This window comes from Salvia hispanica, chromosome 3, assembly GCF_023119035.1.
Source record: "Salvia hispanica cultivar TCC Black 2014 chromosome 3, UniMelb_Shisp_WGS_1.0, whole genome shotgun sequence".
Lineage (NCBI taxonomy): Eukaryota > Viridiplantae > Streptophyta > Magnoliopsida > Lamiales > Lamiaceae > Salvia > Salvia hispanica.
In genome coordinates, this window is record NC_062967.1 from 30,551,837 (window position 1) to 30,575,705 (window position 23,869).

The following is a 23,869-nucleotide window of genomic DNA, read 5'->3' on the forward strand; positions in this document are numbered from 1 at the left end:
ATTGCTGTTTTTATATTTACTATGTATGAAAGTGATTTACAATTACTATGTTTACAAGTTACACTATCGAAAATTGTTATACTGCTGTGAATAAAATTGCCATTTAGTAAGGTATGTGAGAATAAAAGTAACATTTATATTTAAATTTGTAATCTACTTTTGTGTTTAATCTTGGCGGATAAATATTTTTCACATAGTAAATTTTTTTGGTTAAACAACACCATTTGTATTTCACAAAATTAAAGACATGGCTTTTATGCATTTTCTGTCTAGCAAAATTAAAAAATCCCAAATTATGGAATAATTGTGAAAAAATACTAAAATTTTATTTTTGAAAGTTACGAATTAACTAATTTACCATAATAATCATTTTACCAGTTTACGCTGCAATGCAATTAAGAAAATTTCCATCAATGAACCGAGAAAGCCCAAAAACTCTTTGATTTGGGCCGCAGGCCTTTGCACACCTCTTCTTATATATAGACACACAGGGGAGCCGTGTGTATGCAAACCCTAATTCGCTCGCAGCAGTGTCTCCCTCTTTCATCTGCAAAACCCTAGTTACCGTAACTGCAAGAGAAAGATGTCGGTTGGAGAGCTCGCCTGCACCTACGCCGCTTTGGTCCTCCACGACGATGGAATTCCTATCACTGTAATTACTTTTTGATTTACATCTTCGTGTTTTTTTTTCACTGGAATTTCGTGTTGTTGTTTTTGGTGGATGTGTTTTTGTGTTTTATTTTGGTTGTATTTCGATTTTAGGCCGAGAAAATCTCGACTCTGTTGAAGGCTGCCAATTTGTCGGTTGAATCCTACTGGCCGAGCCTTTTCGCAAAGCTTTGCGAGAAGAGGAATGTTGAGGATCTCATCATGAACGTCGGCGCTGGTGGTGGCGGTGCCGCCGTTGCCGTCGCTGCCCCGACCGGCGCTGGTGGTGGTGCCGCTGCAGCTGCCCCCGCTGCTGAGGAGAAGAAGAAGGTATAATCCGATCTGTTTTTTCATTAATTAGATTTTCTGTAGATTAAATTGAATCTCGTGGACGATCTCTAATAAGCAGGACTAGAATATAATTGTGATATTCAGGATAGACTTAAGTATTGTTATCATGGAATTATAATATACTTAGGCCATGTTTTTGTTCATGAATTTCCATCCCTAGACATTTTTGTTCATGAATTTCCATCCCTAGATGAGTTATCACCCCTACCAAACATGCCATTAGAAGTTATTGATTTTGTGAGTTTGTTTGTGCGTTTTGTTATGGATTTGAATCATTAGCTAGTTCTCCAATAAGTCAAGTAGAGTAGAAGTTGTTTCTAATTTACCTGTTTTGGCAATAGCAATCATATTTATTTCATGAGATTGTGTCAATTAAACAACTTTAGGTGATTGTGTTTTGGTTGGATTTGAATCTTGAGCTAGTTCTGAAATAAGTTAAGAAGATTAGAAGTAGTTCATGATTTACTTGATTTGGTTATAGCTTTAAAGGATTTTGGTGATATTTATAATGGATTCAAGGATTGTTATAATAGAATTATTATCTTTGGTATGATATTGATTTGTGACATTGTTTGTCGATTTGCATGCGAACTAGTTCTTGTTTAACTTTGCATCAGAAGATTAGAAGTAGATTTTAATATACATCCTATCTGTATATATTGTTATGAAGTTTTGTGGTGTAATATTGTGTTTATTTGTTTCTAATTACAGGAGGAAGAAAAGGAGGAAAGTGATGATGACATGGGTTTTGGCTTGTTTGATTAAGGGAATTTATAGTTTGAAATTGCATTTTGTTTTACAGTTCTGCTGAACTTCTGTTAGGTCTTTTTTAATCTATAGCTTTTATGCCTTACTGTAATGCAGTCTTAATACTGCTCGACAATCTGGGTACTCAGTTTTTGAGTGTTATCAAGGGATCTACTCATCTATGTGAACTTCAATTTTCATACTATTAGTTCTGCTTTTGTATTCCTTTTCTTATCTTTGAACAATTAACCAAGTTTGAATTGGAATTTTCAAACCTCAATAGGTTTGGTTCATTTTTTCAATTGGGAAAATAAATATAATTTTTTAAAGATTTTGCTAAGCTTGATTTGATTTTTCCACCTTTAGTCCTAGTATCATTCTCAGCTTGATCCCAAACGTGCATACGTCTCTATGTTATTTTACTCTGTGTCATCAAATGTTATGTGTTTGTGTATTTTATTTTTGATCACACTGCTTGATCTTTTAGTTATGTTTTGTTCTTATAATAATACTCTCCCTTTACCATTGATAGGAGTAGTAATTTTGGTATTGTGCATCGTACTTTATTTTAATACAAATATAGTATAAATAGAGAAAATTCAAAACTGAGAGTACTAGAAATAGATGGAAAAATAAGCGTATTAACCTTTGTGAATGACCAAAATAACATACCATTATCACCATCTACTCTTAAATTCCGTCTACTATCAAATATTAGTAAGTTTATATTGTAAAGCAATGATTACTATTTGATTGCAATTTACTTGAGACTTCTTGTCTCATGATTTAACTATGATAAAGTTATCCGATTACATGCAAGTATGTTCTGTATCTAGTAAATATGAAATTTTACTATTAAATAAATAAAATATACAATTTGGATTTTGTAAATATTAAGTTTATACATTTAAAATATGGTTATTATTTGTTGCCAATTTATTGGAATTCATGCCTCATGAATTGTACCGAGGGATTTATGTTACCACAAAATAAAAATTCCACAACTATACCAAACTGATTATATTATATTTCTATTGAAACTAAACCTTCACCCTCTGACAAAAAGTAAAAAAAAATGTAGACTTTGTTCTTGTAAGAATTCTTAATTCTTGAATTGAAGAAAAGGATTTATGTCACCACCAAATAAAAATTGAAAAAAAACAATGGTTGAAAATATCCAAAACTACAAAGCAATGGCCATAATAAATCCCACACAAAATGGGTCCTTCATAAACGCTTTATCTGTACATTATCTAATCTTAATACTATCTTCCCATTCATAATATCCCTTCTCTATATTCTCTCTCTTTAGATAATATCTCTCTCTCAATAAACACTAAAACAAACTTTGGAGCTCAAAAATCTGCATTAAAAAAAAATTACAATGGCTCTAAGTGGTGTTTATGTCACAGCACCTGCTGCTGCAGCAGCAATGGGGCTCTATTTCTTTGGAAAAAACATCTCCAACACCAATGTATTATTGTATTATTTACCCAATTCATTCTGATTTTTTAAAAAATATTGGATTATGTTAAAGTTTTGTGTTTTGTAGGATGGTGAGGATGGAGGAATGGCCGGAATGACGGTGCCCAAGGACGAGGAAAATGGGAGGATTGAGAAAAAGTCGACGGGGGCGGTGGCGCCCAAGTTGGCTCCACAGTTTGATGGTTTGCATTGCTTCGAGACGATTGTTAGCCGTTAGACTATTCTCATCCGTGAGCCTTATTCAACCCAATCTATTTTAATTATTTGCTAAAATATTTATTTCTTTCTCATTATCGTATATATCGAACTAAATATAATTTCTACTCTATATAAGCTATGTAATTATTTTTTATGTATTAAAAACACTATAGTCTCACCGTTCCAAACTTTATTCTCTCTTATTTATAATACTATCTATTTAATTCACTAAATATCAAATTTTTTTTAATTCACGTATCAAAATTAAACACTTAAATAGGGAGGAAGTGAATATACATTATCTTATACTGTATGTGATATTTATAGTAAAAAAAAGTTATCAAATATTACCATGCGCATAAAATTGAAGTATAATTAAAATAAATGTAGTACTACTAAAATACAAATTTATAATATTTTCTACTTCTTTTGAAAAATATTGTTTCTACAATATCTATTTATTTTTATTTTATCCACTAATATCTAGTTGAATATAAAATGGCCACTTAAAAGGTAATACATGGCATTTTTTTTTATAAAATCCACTTAACTTTGACCTAGTGACTTCAAAATCCTTTAAGTAATGGTTTCCTTAATACCCAACCTTCTATACTTTTTTATAGTATTAGTAATATATTTGTTGACATTTTGCAGGTATAGTCTTGATTAGTTGCTTCTTCAGTTTCCAAATTGCTATAATTTTATCAATGGAGGTTATATAGTTTTGGCATATGATGTTTGTGTAGGAAACCAAATATCTATAATTGTATGATGAGGTTGCTTTTTAACTTTTAAGCACATTGATATTTTTGTAGGTGATGTTTATTCCTGTTGATTCACTTCAACATAGTACATGTGACTCTTTTTTAGTGTTATGGAATAAAAACATTTGTTTACTATCTGCTTCTTCTCATCATCGAACAATCTTTGAAATAGTTTTTGTTGGAAAAATGTGTTTTCTTAATTTTTTCGGACTTGTTTTCCAGCTTTATTATAACATCGAAAACAGATGCACAGACGCTTGAACTTTGGACTCGACTATAGCTTTGGGTTTTATTTTATTTCAATTATAATTTTGGTGTGTTTAGAACAAATGTAGAGTGACAGTGTTCTTTAATTTTAGCTAAGACACTAAAAGTAAGTATAAGAATTAAGAATAAAAATTATTTCATCATTGCATATCATGAGACCATTTCAAGTTCTTGGTGTTTTCCCTCATGATTATTTCATTATAATCATGTGTTGTTAACTAGACTTAATATCTTTGACCCATGTGTTATTTCCTCTTTCATATCAGCAACCAAAAAATATCAACAAGTCCAATGATCAACGTAACATATTCCCCTATCTTTCTCTTTGAATAGAGGCAAAAGATCCAAGAATGTAGGGTTTTAGGCATAAAGATGAAAAGGCTACCTCAAAATTTAGGCATAAACGAATGTTTGGGTGAGAAAGTGGGGCAAAATTTGTCTATATCTTCAACTCCCACCTCAATTGGATAATCCATGCTTTAAAATTATTCTCAAACGATGTAAATGGATATGTGCCAAATGAACTAATCTAATTTTTGTAAATTACTCCACCGATATTTAAAAATAGAGACTTTAGGACGATGTGTATTTTAATACAAAATTAATAGTAAATTATAAGAAAAAAATTAAATAGTTGAAATAGTGTTAATAGATATTGAGATTCACGTTATTAGCAGTGTAATATCTAAATATTCAGAATTATTTAAAAACTATGTTAGAGTAAGTCAAAACCACTTGTGTGACTTTAATTGTGGGTCTAAATTTTGATACACATGGTATTATTTTTTATGGTTTGAGAAAGTATGTCTGAATTTTTCTAACCTAGAAAATTAATCCACCATTTTGACTGGTTAGACTAACAACTTGAAATTCAACCTAGATAATGAGATCAAATTATTTTTATTTGTGTAGATATATTGTTAATGTTATTTTAGTTCATATAAAAATTAACATGGTATTCTTTTGTTTTGTACATGAATTAAAGATGATGTAAACTTTTAGCTATGTTACTAAACATAACTAGTACAAACCATAATTCATATCATGATCGTTAGCCTACCTAATCGAAGTTTGGATTATCTATCCAACAAACTTCTGAAAGAAGATAAAATTTGTAACTTCTAAGGTCACAAACATTTTACATTGTTTAGCGAAATGAAAACTTTATTAATAGATTTTATTGTTGTTTGCATTGCCACATTTATTTCAGTTTCGATGAAAAGACAACTTGTACTAATAACCGCTTCTCCTTTGTCTAATAGATCGCGCGTTCTAGTTATCGTGGGATAAATATTATTAAATTTTTTTTTTAAAAATCTTTGGTCCTTGTGTCCACGTGTCAAGGTCTTATCCACAAGACACAAAAAATATCTACTATTTGGGCCCACATCAATATTTATAAATTGGGAAAATATGTAGTGACCGAATATCATATTAGTAAATAAAACGAGGGTAAACGTACTAAAAACCAATGGGCCGCTACTTTTTGATGTGGGGGTATTTTCGTCACTTTGAGTATTATGCGACGTGGCATATTTGGGCCATACAATGGAGGCATACAGATATTTTATATATTCAGCCACTTTTACCCCTCCCCATATTTGCAGAGGTAAACCCCTGCAATTATGTATATTGCATTTTTCAACATAATAGTTAAGAGTAAATTCACATAACTTTATTAAACTGAGCTAGTTCGTCTACTATTTTGGAACTATAATCACCGATTCCGAACTTAAACCGATTGACCGTTTTCCCCACCCTCAATGAGTAGTGTCGTTCCCGATAAAAAAATCCCATATCTTACTACCCTATTTCTTTGGAATTTAGAGCATCTCTAATGATTCGTGAAAGCCTAAAATACAGAAAATAAATTTTCTAATGATGCAACAAATCAAATTGAGAACACCGCATAATTTTTCTCATGCTCACGTGTGTTAACAAGAAATGACTTATTTACTTATAACGTTCGAAGAATAAATACTACTTCAATGAATCTATTAATTTGAGATAGAGGGAACACATGCTAAGCGAATTTGTCTTGTTATTCTAGTTAAACTCTTGAAATCTTATTTTCAATTTTTTCTATAAATATATTTATATAAAATCATTCTGATATAAGTAGTAAACATTTGTCAAAATTTTGGGTGAAAAAGCATAATGATAATTTGTTCAGGGGGCAAGTCTGCAAAGACGTTAACATCACAATTATGTTGAAAAAAAAAATCTGAGATGAAAATACTGAGAAAAAGGCGACTCCATTTCTGAGATATTTTGGTGCTGAAGAAAGCATAATTCTCCAATCGATTCAGTTGTTGATCCTTGCTCACATTGCCACTCCTCCTCCTCCTCTCAAACCGCCACCAATCTCCAAAGGAATGGGACAAGTTGTGTTGAGCAGTGAAGGCGGAGCCGTAGAGATGGAAGCAGCCGCAGCTAAAAGCGATCGCCGCCAGAATATCACGTCTGAAGCCGCGGAAAACGTCGCTGCGGCGGAGGACGCTGCCGGCAGCTCATCTCTCGTCCGGTGGGAGAGGTTTCTGCCGAAATTGGCTTTGCGAGTGTTGTTGGTGGAAGCTGATGATTCCACTCGACAGATCATTGCTGCGCTTCTCAGGAAATGTAGCTACAAAGGTTGCTTTTATTTTCTGTGATTTCTCTAACTTTTAGCTTTTGATTGTAAGGCATGCAGTGTGTTGGGGTTGGGGATATGTTTGGTTAATTGTTTAGGTATTTTGTTGATGAGCTATTTTGATTTTTAGGTGAATCTAGGGTTGATTGTTTAGTTAGATATAGCTTCTATATAGAAGGTGAAAAAATGTTGTTGTTTCTGCAAATCCTGAAAGCCTCTTAAGGTGATCATTGCTGCCTTGATCTTTTCATATGCTTATATGAGTAAATCATGTGGTTGTATGTTGGCACCATGGAGTCTGTTATCACAAGAATTTGGAAAGCTTGGATCCATGGTATAGATACTTGGAACTGAAATTGTTGTTTTGGACGTTTGAATTTACGCTGACACTTGAAATTAGAAACATATTCGCAGGATATATTTATACGCTTTCGAATTCTGCTAGCATTTAAGGAGCTTTATATGTGGCAAAGAGGATAATCTCTAACTTGCAGCAACCAGGTTGAGCTGGAGAGGTAAAAGATGCATCAAACTTGAACTTGGCCTGTGGCCTTCAATCTTGAGATACGTTTGTTTTTAGCCAGCTGGGTGTAGATTTGCGGTTATATTTTGTTAATATCTATGTCAGTTTGATTCTGAGCTATAAGAGGCAAGAACAATAAATTTGGTAGGCAACACTTTCATTCCTTCAGGACAGAGGATATGATTTATAATCTTATATACAGTTATCTTTCTGCCCTCATGGTGTTCGTTTTGATGGTCAATCATCAATAAAAGAATAGGCTCGATACCTACTAAGTTCTGGTTGGAAAATAACTGCTTAAAAGATGTGATGTGAATCGCATCTTGTTTATCAAATACTGAGTCCTTCTTCTGTGCATCCTTTTATCTCTCACCAGCTAATTATTGACTTAAGTAGTTTCCTGTCGTGGTTCAGATAATGCCAGCTATGCTCCTGGATAGTTGAATCTCAACTGACAGGGGCTTTAATGAGATACTGCAAATTTGGTCATCAGAACCTGTTTATGTTTGGACGAGGGAAATGCTCTACGAAGGGATTTCTTGCGTCTGAGCTTTACTTCCGGCAATTTTACGTTTCTGGTTATTTAGTCTGTTTGATCTTGATTTAAATCTTCTGCTTGTGGATTGATACTGTTGCATGGTAGATTGGTAGTTCAGAAATCACATACTAAGCACCTCTTCTTTTTTTGAAGCAGTTGCGGCAGTGTCTGATGGTTTAAAAGCATGGGAGGTATTGAAAGCGCGAGCTGAGAACATTGATCTTATTCTGACAGAAGTTGAATTGCCATCAATCTCTGGATATGCTCTTCTCACTTTAATTATGGAGCATGATATTTGCAAAAAAATTCCAGTGATAAGTGCGTTCAAATATGCGCTGCCTTGTTTGGCTCTTCGAATATTTCTTCCAATATGGTTTGATAATGATGGATTCAAACACCTTTCTTTGATCATGCAGTGATGTCTTCGTATGACTCGGTCAGTATAGTTTACAAATGCATGCTGAGAGGTGCAGCTGATTTTCTCGTAAAGCCTGTAAGGAAAAACGAGCTCAGGAACTTGTGGCAGCATGTGTGGAGGAAACAAGTTGTGATCCCTTACTTTTCTTTTCTTTTTTCGCATTTTTCTTACTTTTAGGAACAAAGTTTCATGAAGATCAAGAATCTTATCTCTCTAGTTTCCTTCCTTTTTTTGATCATGAAGCAATCAAGTGGTGCTGGCCGTGTACCTCCAGATGAGAGCATGGCTCAACAAAAGATCGAAGCTACAGCCGAGAACAATGCTACTAGTAATCATTCAAGTCAACAGAAAATTGAAGCCACAGCTGAGAACAATGCTGCTAGTTATCATTCGAGTGGTTATAGGGCATGCGTTCAGAGAAATAGGGAGTGCATCGAGAAAGGAACCGATGCCCAGGTATTTTCAATTCTGTACACATTCTCTTTTTCTTTCCTTCTAGGAGTTGATGCATCTCTGGATTCCGAATACTCTATGCAACCTCGCCTTATCCGCTAGTCCATGTGATGGTACAGCTGATAAAAGCATCAATTTTTACGTTATCAATACCTAGTTGAATGAACACAACTCCAAATAATCCTGTGCGGTTATGATTAAATAGAACCTGTGGATTATATTTGCAGAGTTCATGCACGAGACCAGAGCTGGAAACTGATGAACCAGATGTTGAGCATCTAAATTCCCTCTTACAACCAAAAACCAATAAATGCCTTTCAGACGACGTAAATAAATATGTGCACAAAGAATGTCAAGAAGAAATTAAAAGAACAAGAGCTCATGATAATGAGGGGGGAGGTAATGGTCTTTTTGCCTTTCCTGTATCAATCATCTACCCTTTCAGCTCCATGAACATTTAAAGGCTTAACAATTTGCAATTTTTGTCATTTTGAAATTAGGGCTGCAGACTGTGGCTAGCATAGATGTTAGCAATGAAACGACACGGGGACAGGACAAGAATTCTGCTTCGGAACAAGTTAATGTCAATGGTCAGAGTGCTATGAATAATCATGTCAGAGAGGCTATTGACTTAATTGGAGCTTTTAGTAACTGTTGTAAAGGCACTTTGGCTAGTCCTGCCTCAGATACTAGCACGAACAAGTTTGATACTTTGCCACTGTTGGATCTGTCTTTGAGAGGATCTCATCCTAGTGGCTCAGTGAATCAAGAAAATGACGAAACCCACAGGATAAACCATTCCGATGCATCAGCATTCTCTCGGTGAGTTTGCACTCGAAAAGAAATTGTTCATCAATCTTATTGTCTTATACTATGTAAGTATGCTATCCTGTTAATCCCTCCACCACCATCATCTCATCGAAGATCTTTAAATCAAGTGTTCCCCCCTATATTCCATATGACTTTTGTTATCAATGTGAATGCAATTGACAGTGATGGGTATAAACTCATGCAGGTATGTCAACAAGTCATTGCCCAATTCCACATCTCGAAGCACTTGTAATCAACAGAAAGACCCCGAGACCAATTCTGAGAAACAACAATCCAATCATACCCCTGAGTATACTTCCGATGCACATGGTTCGAGAATAAGCTCACAGAAATGTGCTTCTGTGACTGGGATCCAACCCGAACTACTTGAAACTCCATTTTCTGACCCTCAGCTAAAAGAAACATCTCAACCATTTCCAGTTAGAGGCGTAAGATTTGAAAATGTGATCAACGGCTTAGGTGCTGCGATGCCTGAAATGCATTCTGCACAGTCTGGCCTGTCGCCTTTGCCTAGTCCAGGCGCAGCTAGTAACTCACAACCTTTTGCTTATTCGAATCCTTTCCATCAAACAGACCATCAAGCTGCAAATACCCAGAGTGTTCGTGACCTTCTTGATCAAAGGATCAACTGTACCATGCATCAGACTGATAATAAAAAAGGGCAGGAGCAGGAAACTTTTGAGGATACGGGACATGTTTCTTTTGCCAATGATCAGAGTCGTAACAGTGGTTTCTATAACAGCTATACAAGCCACCATCACAGCATAGGTTCTGGTGACATCGGCAAGATTAATTCGATCTCAGTTGTCAATGCCACATCAGATGTTGCTAGCGAAGATGGAGTTCATGTTCATGACAGTACATCAAGCCGTTCCGTGCAGAGAGAAGCAGCTCTAAAAAAATTCAGACTGAAGAGGAAGGAGAGATGCTTTGAGAAGAAGGTTTGTTGGTTTTACTTATCTCAGTCTTATTCGTCTAACAAAACATAGTATGACGAAACTAATTATCTTGTTTGGTGATGCTGTGAGAGCACTGGTGTTGTTAAGGGTAGTAATTGCACAATCCTTGAAAACTCTGGTGTATTTTCGTATCCAATATCCGACTTTGTTTGACAGGTGCGCTATGAAAGCAGAAGGAAGCTGGCTGAGCAGCGTCCTCGTGTAAGAGGACAGTTTGTGCGTCATGTACACGATGATGCTCAACCCGGGAGCTGACCACCGGGTTAGCTCAACATCCTCTTACAATTTTAGATATTTTGGTGGAAATAATTAGATTGGTCGGTTAGATGGTGGTAATTGTTAGTACAAAGTAGCAGTGTTCCAACGGCTTATGAAAAATGGCTGGTTTCCATGTAATGTATATCGCTTTGTTTAGGCGTTTACTATGTAGAAAAGCGGTTTCTCCTCCCTTTTCATCTTGATTTGTAGATATATCAAGCAGTGACGGATTTGAGAAACAGAACTCGTGAGGTCGGAGCTTCCGGACGTGGAGTTGATGGTGACTCAAAAGACCGAATTTAATAGATTTTCCGGGTACTCATGGGCCAACCGGCGCGACCCCACTTCCATCCGTCCCTGGATATAATGTTAGTTAATAGCCATATCCTGCTCCATCACTCCCGATACTCCCGTTCCGCAATTCTTTCAAGATCATCGACGCCCATTGCCTCCTTGTTCTGAAACAATCAGCCAGTCGACCCATCTCTAGCTGCCGGAAGACTGCCCGTTGGGTTTCACGGTCACCGGCAGCCTCAGGTGGAAATTCCAGAATTGGATATCAAGGAGATATTGATCCTATGTAGGCTGTATAACTGTTTTGGTTGTTTATCTAACAATAAGAACTTCAGTATGTTTTTTGTATGATTAAATATTGGCTTTTATAATTGTAGGTATAATATTACAAGGGAGTGTTAATCATATCACTCTACTTTATGTAAATAATTGAATTACATAATAAGTCATTTGAAGCTGTATCATCTTTGATATCGGACAAAATTTCGTTTAAGTTTGGCGGCCAAAATATTGTGGTTTATATATGTATAGATAAATAACCATGTAATTATAGCTGACCAGCAGCACCCTTGATAGCTAGCAATGCAGCTCCATAAGCAGCTTCCGTGTGCAGCGCCCGACTCACAGGTAGGCCCAAAACGCGCTCTCGGATAGCGATCCATTTCTCGTTTCTTGAACCACCGCCCGCAGTGAAGACCTCATCAACAGGGGTGGCTCCCAATTCCTTCAACAAGGTGTAACCCTTTGCCTAGAATAACATGTAAGGATATAACTACTAATGTCAAATGGAGTTGATTATAAATTTATTCACTACCTCAATGTGAGCAATCGACTCCAATATACCGTGTAGGTAGTCGGCATCATTTTCCGGGCGAGGTTGTAACCTGATACATTGAGTGTGTGATCAAAATAGAACTAATTCCTAAAAATGAACTTAATGTTATCTAACAATGACAGTTCTGCATTAGGAATTAGTTCTATTTTAATCTCGACCAATCTATAAGTTATACTCCCTCCGTCCGCCAATAGGAGTCCCATTTGTTGGCGGCACGGGTTTTAAGAAATGTTAAGAAAAGTGAGTGGAAAAAAGTTAGTGGAATAGGGGTCCCACTTGAATATATTAGTTTTGAATAAAATGTGAGTGAAATGAGTTAGTGGAAGGTGGGACCCTATTACCATTTATGGTAAAAGTGAACCGGGACTCCTATTCGCGGACGGACTAAAATGGCAAAACGGGACTCCTATTCGTGGACGGAGGGAGTATACGTTAGTAGTATCAAAATTTTAAATAGATGAGTACCTCGGCTCCATATTCGGGTCAGCACTAGGAAACCTCTCCCCGATGCCTACGAGGGGATAATAGTCCAAAGGAGAGGCTTGTGCGGGATTTATCCTCTTGCTTAGCTCTTGTAGTTGTTCGTCTGTGAAAATTTTCCTGAGAACAGCTCCTCCCGTGTTTGAAGCTCCTCCAACAAGCCATTTGTCGTCAAGCCTATGGCTATATACGCCAAAACGCGCATCTTCCACTCGCGTAGTGCTTAGTAGTTTGATTGCGAGAGTCGAACCCAAAGATGTGACCTGAGCACGAGTTCAGAATGGATCAGAGATGTGCTGCTAAATTAGGACTAAAACTAATCTGAAAATTTTCTAATTAATTGTTTCACACAATTTCAAAATGAATCAATCCATTTTCTTGCTAGAGTAGAAGAGATATGTGTTTGCATCTTACAGCTTTTCCAGGCCGATCAGCACGTGCTGCAAGGAAGGCCGCGATACTATCCGTCGTCCCTGTGCAGATTACACAATCCTTTCCAAAACCTAACAACAACAAAATGTCCTTAAAAACAAAAAAAAAATGCTAGCTAGATTATTACATAACTGGAGCATGGATTTGGCTTATATATCTTCAGTTTCTATTAATCCAATTGTAGAGGCAATAAATCACAGACCATAACATGTTCTGATATTCTCTTGCATATAGCCAATTGTGGTCCCGGGAGCTTGTACACGAGGCAGAACGCTAGAATACGGCTGAGCCAGCAACCAACGAGGATACGACTCGACTTCAGGATCATAACCAACCTGCCAAACAAGGAAAATCTTTTTACAATCTTGACATGTTGTATGGAAAATAAAGCAAGAAGAAATATGAGTAGTGCTACTTTCAAAGCATTGTTGTAATCCGAGACTCCAATCGTTCCGTGGAGAAGCGACAACAGCCAGTCCGCTTGATGCAGCAACACTGCTGAAGTTGGAGGCCTCTCAGCAGCACAAGTACTACGCCACCATGAGACGAGCTTGCACAGCGTGGAAGAGCCAGAGCAAACCGTGTGATTAAGAGGCGCGACTTCCTTCACAGTCGCCAAGGCTTCTGGACAGCTCTCGTTGTAGAGGAACGGTCTACACAACGATTCGCCTGTTTCTCTGAATCAAACAAAGATATAAGATGCATTCGACCGTGTTGGACTATAAATGAGCTTTTTTATCCAACCTATCAACAATCATCGTCGTTGCAGAAGTGCCATCAATCGAAATCGAAGCAACAAAGGGCCGAAGGCTAACTGGGATATCCTCCAACAGACAGAATAGTGTTGCTCTCCATGATTTCACCCAATCTACTCTATCCTCACTCTTTCTAGAAAACACAAACAATCACTTGCAAACTCATCTTTACCAAAAACATTACACAACTAATCTATCAAAATTCCACTACACATTTCATTATAAAATTTAATAGAGTAAAAAGAATGGGAATGTACCATATACAAGGGGTACTCTCTCTTTCCCTCGGCATGTATCTCGCCTGCCTTGTTGATCAGAGCATACCGAGCACCGGATGTGCCGAAGTCCATTCCGAGATACAGCTTTTCCCCGACTTCAACGTCGACATCGGTGTTCACACTTCTCATAATAAGGTTGCTTGCTTCTGATTTACTACTACTATTACTTATTGAAATTGATTTCCTTGCATTATAGCACTTACCTGTTTATATATATCAATAACTTGATTACACTCCTTCTCTTCAGTCATTAAATCATGATTTTTTACATATTTTCTATATGTATCATCATAAGATATGAAATGCTTATAGAGTGGATGTGGGTTCATACGTCAAACGCCTACAAAAATGATAAAAATCAGCAGAGAATATAAAATAGTTAGAGATAAATTACTAGGAAATTTTTGGTGAAGAAGCAATGAGCTTGTGCAAGAGCAATTGTAAAGTGAGGCCACCATTTCTCCAACTATGGATAATGAGAATTCCTTTCTTTATGGAGTATATATATACTCAGCCAAATAGTTAAATTATAAATTTTTGAACTAATATATACTCTAACATTTCTTATTAAAATAAAAGAAAAATTATCAACTCTGATTTTATAGTCAAACTTTCTCAAAAATATTTAAAAATTGAGAGAACCGGTTCAACCAAAAATAGAGATCATTTAGTCTTTCCAAGCAATGAACTAAAAATAGTTAACTTATTACGAAAATAAATACTTATAGTTCCTCGGTGAAATTAATAACTTACAATGATACTATACAATTAATTAGAGCATTCATAGCGGGAGAGAATAGGGGGAGTCGCGATGCTGGGAGAAGGTGTGGTAAGCGTTCCCCTTCGCTATGGGGGACTCAAGACGGGCATCGTGACGAGTGCACAACAAATAATAATTAAAAGTGCTACGAATTAGCATGTTACGGCCGTAATTTTGTAACCTGAATACAAAAAGAACTAAACTGATTAGCCCAACCCATTATGATCGATTAGTTAAACGGGTTGGCCTATATATTTAGATATATTTGAATCGAACATTTCTAAATATAATTCATGAAAAAGCAGTGAGCTATGAGCCCAGCCCAACCCTAATAGTAATAAACAGAGTTCCATCAGCTTGTAAGCTAAACTCTCTCCCTCTACCTCTCTGTTTGCTTCGGCACAGGTATTCTCTCTCTCAATTTTGATTGTTTCTTTGTTGTTACTTGGTTATTCGTTAAATTGTTCCGTTTAGTGAGTTTTCGTTGACAAGATTTTACTTGTTATTTACGGATTAGACAATTAGCTGTAATGCTTTATGACTTATGATAAACTAATACTATGTTGTATTTACGATCCCCAATTTCAAGTTTATGATGCTATATTTGCGATTCTTAGGTTATGGATGATTGTTTTTGGGTGATATTTAATTTGTATGATGGCATGATTGATCATCTGTTAATTTGTTCATATTGAGAAGGCCTTGAGAAGCACGTTATCGTCATTTTCAAAATCAAGGTGAGGGTCCAGAAAGAGGTTCTCCACGGAGCAAGCTTACAGCGTGGAGTATGTTGCGCGAGGGTTCAGGCTAATCCCGATCAGTGGGATTGATTTCTTCTTTGGTAAGCGTATAAGCAGCTCGTGTGGCACACCGATAAATGCAATTACATGAGTCCTATTTGTCTTCCGCCTAAACTGTGTGTCAGTTTGGGGATATGCACTATTAGATCCACGGACCACCTTCGACACTGAGCAGTATTGGAGATCATCGTGCACAGAGGGGACTACGCTCTGTGCAGTGCCAATAGTAATGATTTCGAATTGGACACATACAGAGGCGTGATCCTCGTAAAAAAGAGCTATGAAGCTATGAAGAGAAGCGACGGAAGAGGCAGCCGCCAAACTCATTCATCACACATGACGGGGATTTAAGTTTGCCATTTTGAATTAGCCATCTAGTCAAAATGGACTTTTTGACAAAATCCTTAAATATGAATCACTACATATACTATTTACGACAAAAGACTATCACACTTATTGCATAGGATTATAAAGTTTTTTCGACCAAATATAAATGATTAATTTTGAACTTTGGTCTACTATTATATATGCATTCATTAATTTGTTGTTTTGTCAAACTAAGCTTATATATGTTGGATTAATGTTATTTTCCTTTAAATATGTATGAATTGAAGTTATTCCATCTTTGTATGAAATTGGATTTTCGTAATTCTTTAGACAATGCTATTTTCTAAACAATGCTCTCTCATGTTTTTGGAGATTGACTCCATTCTGAATGATGCTTTTGATCGATTCGAAGGTGGAAAACATATGTTTGATGAATAAACATTGGCCATTATATAGTTTTTAATGCATCGCTCTCGTTTAGTTCATGTTTAGCGTTATTTGTTTCGCTTTTATACGTTAGTTAAAAGGTATATTAACTAGATTAAGAGATTAAGTTTTTAATTAATTAATGCAGACAAAAGGATATAAGTTCATGTACCCAAAGTCTATGGTGTCGTCATTATATACATATATCTACATTAGAGAAATATACATATATCTACATTAGAGAAATATAAAATCAGTTGATAATGTTTTGGACGTAGAACTATTCTTTTTCCATACAAAATAATCATGTATGTTCAACAATTGAAAATTTCCTAGCTTTTATGGCTGAACTGTATACAAAAGAATTGTTCCTGCGTCGGATTGATAATGCACATGAGTATCGAGAGCAGTGAATTTCGCTGGCTTACACGACTCTTCAAAAGTTTTGTTGGCTTTTAATATTTTGCTATGCATTTATTTGTTAGGAACTTCTGCTAAGCTATGCGCTTGTTAGATACTTAGATAGTTTTCGATTTGCTTTAAACATGTATTGTGTATGTAATGAAGGTCCTACTATCTCTTGTCTAAATTTGTATTTTCGTGATTGTTTTGAACTGTACTTCATTTATGAAGGTTTGTAGAAGTGTTTTCGATATTAATAAAAAAAAATTATTATGTTAAAAAATTTAAACGAGCAAATTTAACTTGAATATTATTCAATGAAAAAAATAATAGAACATTCCATTTGAAGTAAATAACATAAAATTCGAATTCTTCTGAGGGCTAAATCAAGTCAAATTAGTAAATGTCTAAATTCTTTTTCCTTGCTCGACCATGTTGATTTATTAAGGTCCGTTTGGTAATTATATTTCACTAAGATAATGGTATTTATCATTGTTTGGCTTGATATATGATATACGAGTTAAATTATCTCCTGGTTTGTGTTACTTTATCTGGCTCTCTTAATTTTCATGTTTTGAGTATTAAATAAATTCACCAAATAGGTGGAGTAATTAATCTATATTGCAAATTAGATCATGATAACTAATTTAAATTAGTCTATTGCCATCAAACTTTTCACCTCTTCCATTTTTATTGAGGTGCACTAGGAGTCTTTTTATACAACCAGTACAATTTAACTTAAATACAAACTAATATGCTAAACATAAAATTAAAATATCTATTTTATTTATCTACTATACTAAACACTCACTCACATGTTTGTGTTAAAATGACAACACCTCTTAAAGTGACATCGTGACACCACATATTCAACAATATTATAAACGCTACACAACAATATTATAAACGCTACACATCAATCTATAGATTGTTGTATAGCGTGTTGGATATTGCTGGCCGAGAAAAAATTGTTGTATATAGTGTTGTATATTGCTGACCGAGATTTTTACACTTGAGCATTTTTTTATTGCCACATGGCAGCTTATTATTCGTCCACGTGTACAAATGATTGACTCGGAATGGTGGTATGGTGTTATTTTAAGAGGTGTTGTCATTTTAACGCATCCCTCACTCATATATATAAATAATTCACCCAAAACAAAATAATTTATATAGTAGTATTATTTATTAAGTAACATTACAAATCTCGACTCAGCTACTAAATGAGGCATCTAAGTGTAAATAAAGGGAAATATTGCAAAAAATTTTTTAATAAATACCAAGAAATGGAAGGTTAAATGGAAATGGCCAGCTATGAACAACCCATCAATTGATATGATGTTTATATTCAGAAATTAAGTAGGCCGAGTCTTTCTTTAGCCCAAAACATTTCATGTTCACTTATTAAAGTGACTAAACAATAGTAGTTGTTTGGACTTATCTCATCATAATTAATTTGGTTTTGGCAATATTTAGAGCTTCCTCTAGAATCTAATACTACTAACATGTAGGGAGTTTAGATAAATATTCTTTTTAATTGATGAAAAAAAATTACTTTTTAGTACTATTTCTTCTTCTTATTTCTTTGTTCAAATTTTTACAAATAAGCTCATCTAAGGATTGATTTTTGAACGGTAAGATGCTAACAAAGTTATTAAAATTTTAATTTTGTCTTTTGTAATCGTAGACATTATTTTTTCTAGAACCGAAGCTTACAAACCGGCGGTAACTTCCACATGTGTACAGTGTATTGAATCATAGAAAAGAAACAAGATAAAAGCTTACAAACTATTCTAACTTTTGTAAACAACGTGTAGTTTTATTGGACACAAGATTTTATTCTAGTATTATTTTACGTGTTAAGTGGAACATCTAAAAAAGGAAAACATATCATGTTAAGTGGGATTGGGGAAGTCTATTTAATTTGGAAAGTTCGATGATCCAAGTGGTGAAAGCAAAGCAAACTTTCCGACATTGTTTGAAACCAGAAGCTTGTGCTAGGGCTTGAAATTCCGCTTTTGTCCTTTCCTTTCCGCCCTGGTAATAAGTTTGCATGTCGCGAAATCTGTGATCGTTGATTCGTCACTATTTGGTATTTCCGAAATAATGCGGTCTGCGATGATCAGTTTTCCGTTGTCAGGAAGAGCTTCGTTGCAGTTTTTGAGCAGTTTCAAGCAATGCCCATCGCTCCAATCATGGCAAATCCACCGATAGAAACGTGTAACATTATATGGTTAAAAGTAGCGAAGTTACATTGGGCCTAAGTCGAGCTTCTAATGGGCATGGGTATGGACAAGTCACATGTTTGTTTCGCACTTATAAAATCATAACAACATTAACTTATAAAATCATTCATAAATGACCAATAGGTCAAAACATCCCAGCAACCCAAATGATTGCATACAAGTATAAAGAAAAATAAAATAAACCAACACAAACGAATGCACAAAAGTGACCGAGACTCCTAATGGCGGACGGAGAGAGTACAACATTACAACATAAGTTTATTTTGAAAAATATTAAATAAGTATATGCTAGAGGAGTAGTATTATTTAAGAAATTCCATGATCCAAATATTAAAAGCCAAGCAAACTTTGACGAGTCGTTTAAAGCCAGCGTCTATAGCTAGTGCGTGAAATTCCATTTCTGCCCTCTCCTTCCCACCGGGATTCATGGTTAACATGAGCGTATCAATTCTTAAAGTCTGCGTCGCCGCTGCCCCGATTTGTGGGCCCTCCGCGAGGATCATTTCAGCAAGTGCAACAATCACTTTTCCATTTTCCGGAATTGCTTCATAGCAATTTTTCAACAATTTGGTGCAATGTGCATCGCTCCAGTCATGGCAGATCCACTACAATCAGGAGTACAATAATAGGATATTCCTCAAAATATAAATCGAAAAGAGTGTTTATTAACTAAAATACTATTTTTTATTTTTTTTAGTTTAAACTTTCATCTTTTTTCAGTTTATAGTCTTAACTTTAATTTCTTTTGCCTGAAATTTATTTTTTTCTTCATAACTTTGATTTATTATTTGTATAGCCGGCACTTTATGATATTTTTTAGTTATAGCCGAAAATGTGATTTGGTTGATAAGTACAGTGACTTAGATATTTGTTTTATCACGTAAATAAGAAATCAACGTTGTTCATGTTCACACTGTCGGAGAATAAATCGAAGTCCTATATATAAACCGTCTCACATTATAGAAAATTAATATGGACGTTTCATTACCTTCATAAATATGGCATCCGCCTTGGGCACGGTAACGAACATGTCGCCTCCGACGTGATCTACTCCTCCATTTAAATTACAGAATTTGGTCAAATTATAAGGTTTTAAAATGGGGGAGAGTGTCGGAAAACCATGGCGTTTCGAAAAAAAACCATGAAATTTAGATTTAATTTGTTCTCATGCGTGCAAAATTATTACTCCCTCTAATACGAGATATCTCCATATCTCTATTAATTTGTCTATCAATTATTTCTCATATCTTTCCATATATGCTTATGATTATTTTCTTATTCTCTAAGTTAGGGTATTTAGCATTATAAATAGGGACTTTGTTATTCTTTTCCATCATTCAAGTAATATCAATTATCATTTATTTTATTTTTATGCATTTATCGTATTATTCTTGGTTTGATCGACCGGCAAAGCTCCAGCGACTACCTTTTATCCCTAAATTTGACGCCGGATTGATCGACTGGCAAAAGCTCCCACGACGTTCGATGCGAATTATCCGAGTTAAGGAACTTCATCCTTAACACCCTCCATCTTATTCAAGATGGTCACCTTTTCTTTTTTGTTTGTCCCAATCAAGATGGTCACTTTCCAATTTTGGAAATAACTCTCTCTCTCCTCATTAAAATATTCAACTACATTTTTCATCTCTACTTTATTCCACCTAACAACACTTCCTAAAATCTCATGCCACTCAAGAAATGTGGCAATCTTGAGTGGGACGGAGGGAGTATGATGTTTTTCAATCGAAGATGTCAATCTGCTTAAAAATAAAATACACTAAATCATTTAATTAATTGGCGATAACGTCTACGTGTGATTTCATGGTTCCATATCAAATACTACAATTTTGCATCGAAATATTTCCCCATGAGATAATCGTGAACAAATTCAAATTTTGTGTTTTTTTGGGATAATTTTTAAAGTTACGGGCATACCAGAATATACCTAACTTCATGATTTTTAAAATTATCTCTTAATTCTAAATTTAAAATACTTGCCAGCATAAGGGGAAGCATGTTGAATAACATGTGGAAGATCAAAATTGATGGCCTTGATTGATGGATGTTTTGAAACAATCATCTTTGATGTAGCTCCATATCCACCAGCAACATCCACCATCCACCGTAGATTCAACACCCTTAAATCCATTATAATTTTCAAGAATTTTCTTCATAAAAAGGGTTGATTGAACGTTCATAGCTTGGTTGAAAACCTTGTTGAATCTTGGATTTTGTGCCTGGATATTCAAAAGCATGCATGCCATAGGCTTTGTCGAATGCGACTCCCCCTTCAAGAACCGCATCTTTTAGGTGGTACCTGTTCGAGATTGGAAAGAGTTATCCAACCTAGCTCGTTATGGCCTAACATAAACACAAGTAACGACATGAACTCGATAATCACAAGTAAAACCACATGATAATGATACGACAGTGTAGTGGTGGTGGTAGTGGTCGAATGGCCGTTACGGTGAAGGTAGGGAATGCAATGAAGGTGACATGTAAAAAGTAGGAAATTAAAACCTTTAACTCTTACTAAAATAAAATACTTTTTTGGAGCGTCATTAGGAGCCCTCTTTGTTTACTACACATGTTTTAATAAATGTAAGTTTAAAGTTATAATGGAATTGTGAGTCACGGACTCCCGCTAGTTTATAATGATATATAAGTGAAATAAGTTAATTAATGAGATGTATGATCTATGTTGTAATAAAAGTAATATAGAATAACCGACTAATTAAAATAAGACTCTTATTGTAATAAAATTAAAAATTAAAAATGCTCAAATCCAATAAAGAGCGATGAGAAAAAAATATTATTATTATTATTATTATTATTTTTTTTATAATATATCTGAACCGAAACAAAAAAAAAATCACATAAACACAAACTTGACATACCAAGGCTCCATGAAGATTCTATCTTGAATGAAGAGAGAGAAGGGAGCAAGAGAAACTCTTAAAAATGGTAATTGAGAGAGGCGGTGTATGGAAGATAAAACATGGTGGCTAAAGTTTGTAGAGAGGAAAGGAATTTTGTTGTATTTTCTGTTATGCATTTCGAATGTTAATAGAAGTCCCTTTTATAGGAATGGTACAACATGGAAAACATCTCCCTTTACTCTAGGAACTACCAACCATTAATTGCTACTTATTTTCTAGGAAATGCTACACTAATTATTGAAATAGCAATTACCAATTTGTTGGTAACTGATACTAGCCGTTTGGCTGTGATTCTTGACAGAAACCCCATCCTCATTTCTAGTGAAATACTTGGCCACCGGTGTCAAGGCGTAGCTCAGCCTCATTCCGCCCTCGGGCAGCATGTTGAGACGGCAAGTGAGGACGGAACGAGCCGCGAGAAGGCGGAAAATTGTCGATCATAACCGAAGCTGCTTGAGGGTTTTTAGCAAGAAGATGAGAAGCAAGTTGAGAAGCAGAAGCTCCTTCACCACCAAATCCTTTGTTAAGCTCAAAGAGATCAAGTTCTATGGCTGATTTCAATGCCATTGGAAGCACTGACCCAAAAGCTAGCTCCATAGCTACTACATTGCACCTTCTTCTTCTTCTTCTTCTTCTTCTGATTCCCATGCACTGCCACATCACTAGGACTTCCCATGCACTAGGACTTCCCACTAGGGCTTCCCGCAATAAAATTAAATTCATAATTATTCAATTTACGGAATTAAAATGTCGACACGGAATACGGAAAAATTCGAATACTTCATTAAAAAAAATTACATAATGCTTAAAAATTACATAATCATAAAAAGTCGAGAAATACAACCCTCGGCTCTCACTCCTCCTCGTCCTCGTCCTCGTCCCCGTCGCCCATGCCGCTGCCGCCTCCGACGTCCCCGCCCCCAATCTCGACGCCATAATCATCAATGGGTGGCATTCCTAAATCGCGCCGACATGCGTCGATCACATCCTTGCACATCCTTTTGTACACAGGATCGTGCGTGCTAAACCACCTATGCATGTTCTGACTCAGGGTCTTCGTTAGCTGCGCGCGGGCGAGACGGTCTAGTTCATTTGGGGCCTTCGATTTGACCTCGAAGGACCCGATGTGGCTTCCGCTTCCCCTCGCCATCCGCTGCGCAGCCTTTTGCCCCATCGGGCGACGACGACGGCGAGAGTCTGATCGTGGTAGCGGGGACACTTCCTTGGCTTCGGGGAGCTCGTGCGAACCAGCACTGCTGCTGTACTCACCGGAAGAGTTGATCTTCGTCCGCTTTCAGCCCGAGTCGACACCCGCCCAAAACTTTTGCGAACTCCTGACCACGAGAAAGGCCTCCCATTGGTCAAGCTCTTTGAACTTCAATTCTTTGTCGGGGTACTGGGACAAGGCCCGGTTCTTCACATCCTCCTCAGACATGCCTATGGTGCCATGCGCAGGTTGTTTTGGTAGAGGCCAGCAAAACGACCGAGCTTAGGCCTCAACCGATCCCACTGTTTCCGGCATTGCTCGGGAGTGCGAGGCTTCGCCCCAGCCGGTTTGAGTGTGAGGTAGGCCTCACTAATGCGATGCTACAATCGGTCAATATACTGGTTCGCCCCGAGGAAGAGTTGATCTTCGTCCGCTTTCAGCCCGAGTCGACACCCGCCCAAAACTTTTGCGAACTCCTGACCACGAGAAAGGCCTCCCATTGGTCAAGCTCTTTGAACTTCAATTCTTTGTCGGGGTACTGGGACAAGGCCCGGTTCTTCACATCCTCCTCAGACATGCCTATGGTTGCCATGCGCAGGTTGTTTTGGTAGAGGCCGGC

At 36.2% G+C, this 23,869-nt stretch overlaps 3 protein-coding genes, 1 long non-coding RNA gene and 1 pseudogene across 11 annotated transcripts; 3 read left to right on the top strand and 2 right to left on the bottom strand.

Annotated features, from left to right (window-relative positions):
* The first annotated feature begins 492 nt into the window (after positions 1-492).
* Positions 493-1,951, top strand: LOC125216640 (60S acidic ribosomal protein P1-like). Its single transcript, XM_048118399.1, has 3 exons — positions 493-652; positions 763-978; positions 1,711-1,951. The coding sequence occupies exons 1-3, from the start codon at positions 584-586 to the stop codon at positions 1,762-1,764; spliced, it is 339 nt and encodes a 112-aa protein (XP_047974356.1). The 5' UTR covers positions 493-583; the 3' UTR covers positions 1,765-1,951.
* Positions 1,952-2,790: 839 nt separating this feature from the next.
* Positions 2,791-4,328, top strand: LOC125216625. Its single transcript, XR_007175439.1, has 3 exons — positions 2,791-3,220; positions 3,299-3,461; positions 4,084-4,328. It is a non-coding gene; the product is annotated as an uncharacterized LOC125216625 (long non-coding RNA).
* Positions 4,329-6,714: 2,386 nt separating this feature from the next.
* On the top strand, positions 6,715-11,711 carry LOC125212974 (two-component response regulator-like APRR5). Of its 7 annotated transcripts, none has more exons than XM_048113289.1 (9): positions 6,715-7,091; positions 8,307-8,468; positions 8,567-8,694; positions 8,812-9,024; positions 9,249-9,420; positions 9,522-9,843; positions 10,037-10,793; positions 10,968-11,073; positions 11,280-11,711. In XM_048113289.1, the coding sequence occupies exons 1-8, from the start codon at positions 6,836-6,838 to the stop codon at positions 11,064-11,066; spliced, it is 2,109 nt and encodes a 702-aa protein (XP_047969246.1). In that variant the 5' UTR covers positions 6,715-6,835; the 3' UTR covers positions 11,067-11,073; positions 11,280-11,711. The 7 variants fall into 7 exon arrangements, with proteins under 7 accessions (XP_047969246.1, XP_047969245.1, XP_047969249.1 ...); XM_048113292.1 differs by adding an exon at positions 8,027-8,190 and having other exon boundaries at positions 6,959-7,604; positions 10,968-11,711; XM_048113293.1 differs by adding an exon at positions 7,504-8,190 and having other exon boundaries at positions 6,972-7,091; positions 10,968-11,711.
* An 81-nt stretch (positions 11,712-11,792) lies between these two features.
* Positions 11,793-14,652, bottom strand: LOC125212975 (D-ribulose kinase). Of its 2 annotated transcripts, none has more exons than XM_048113296.1 (9): positions 14,538-14,652; positions 14,123-14,346; positions 13,855-13,994; positions 13,526-13,787; positions 13,313-13,445; positions 13,093-13,181; positions 12,664-12,941; positions 12,178-12,247; positions 11,793-12,111 (listed from the first exon to the last, which is right to left on the bottom strand). In XM_048113296.1, the coding sequence occupies exons 1-9, from the start codon at positions 14,599-14,601 to the stop codon at positions 11,911-11,913; spliced, it is 1,461 nt and encodes a 486-aa protein (XP_047969253.1). In that variant the 5' UTR covers positions 14,602-14,652; the 3' UTR covers positions 11,793-11,910. The 2 variants fall into 2 exon arrangements, with proteins under 2 accessions (XP_047969253.1, XP_047969254.1); XM_048113297.1 differs by having other exon boundaries at positions 11,917-12,111; positions 12,207-12,247.
* A 4,754-nt stretch (positions 14,653-19,406) lies between these two features.
* On the bottom strand, positions 19,407-22,640 carry LOC125209844 (annotated as a pseudogene).
* Between the last annotated feature and the right edge of the window lie 1,229 nt (positions 22,641-23,869).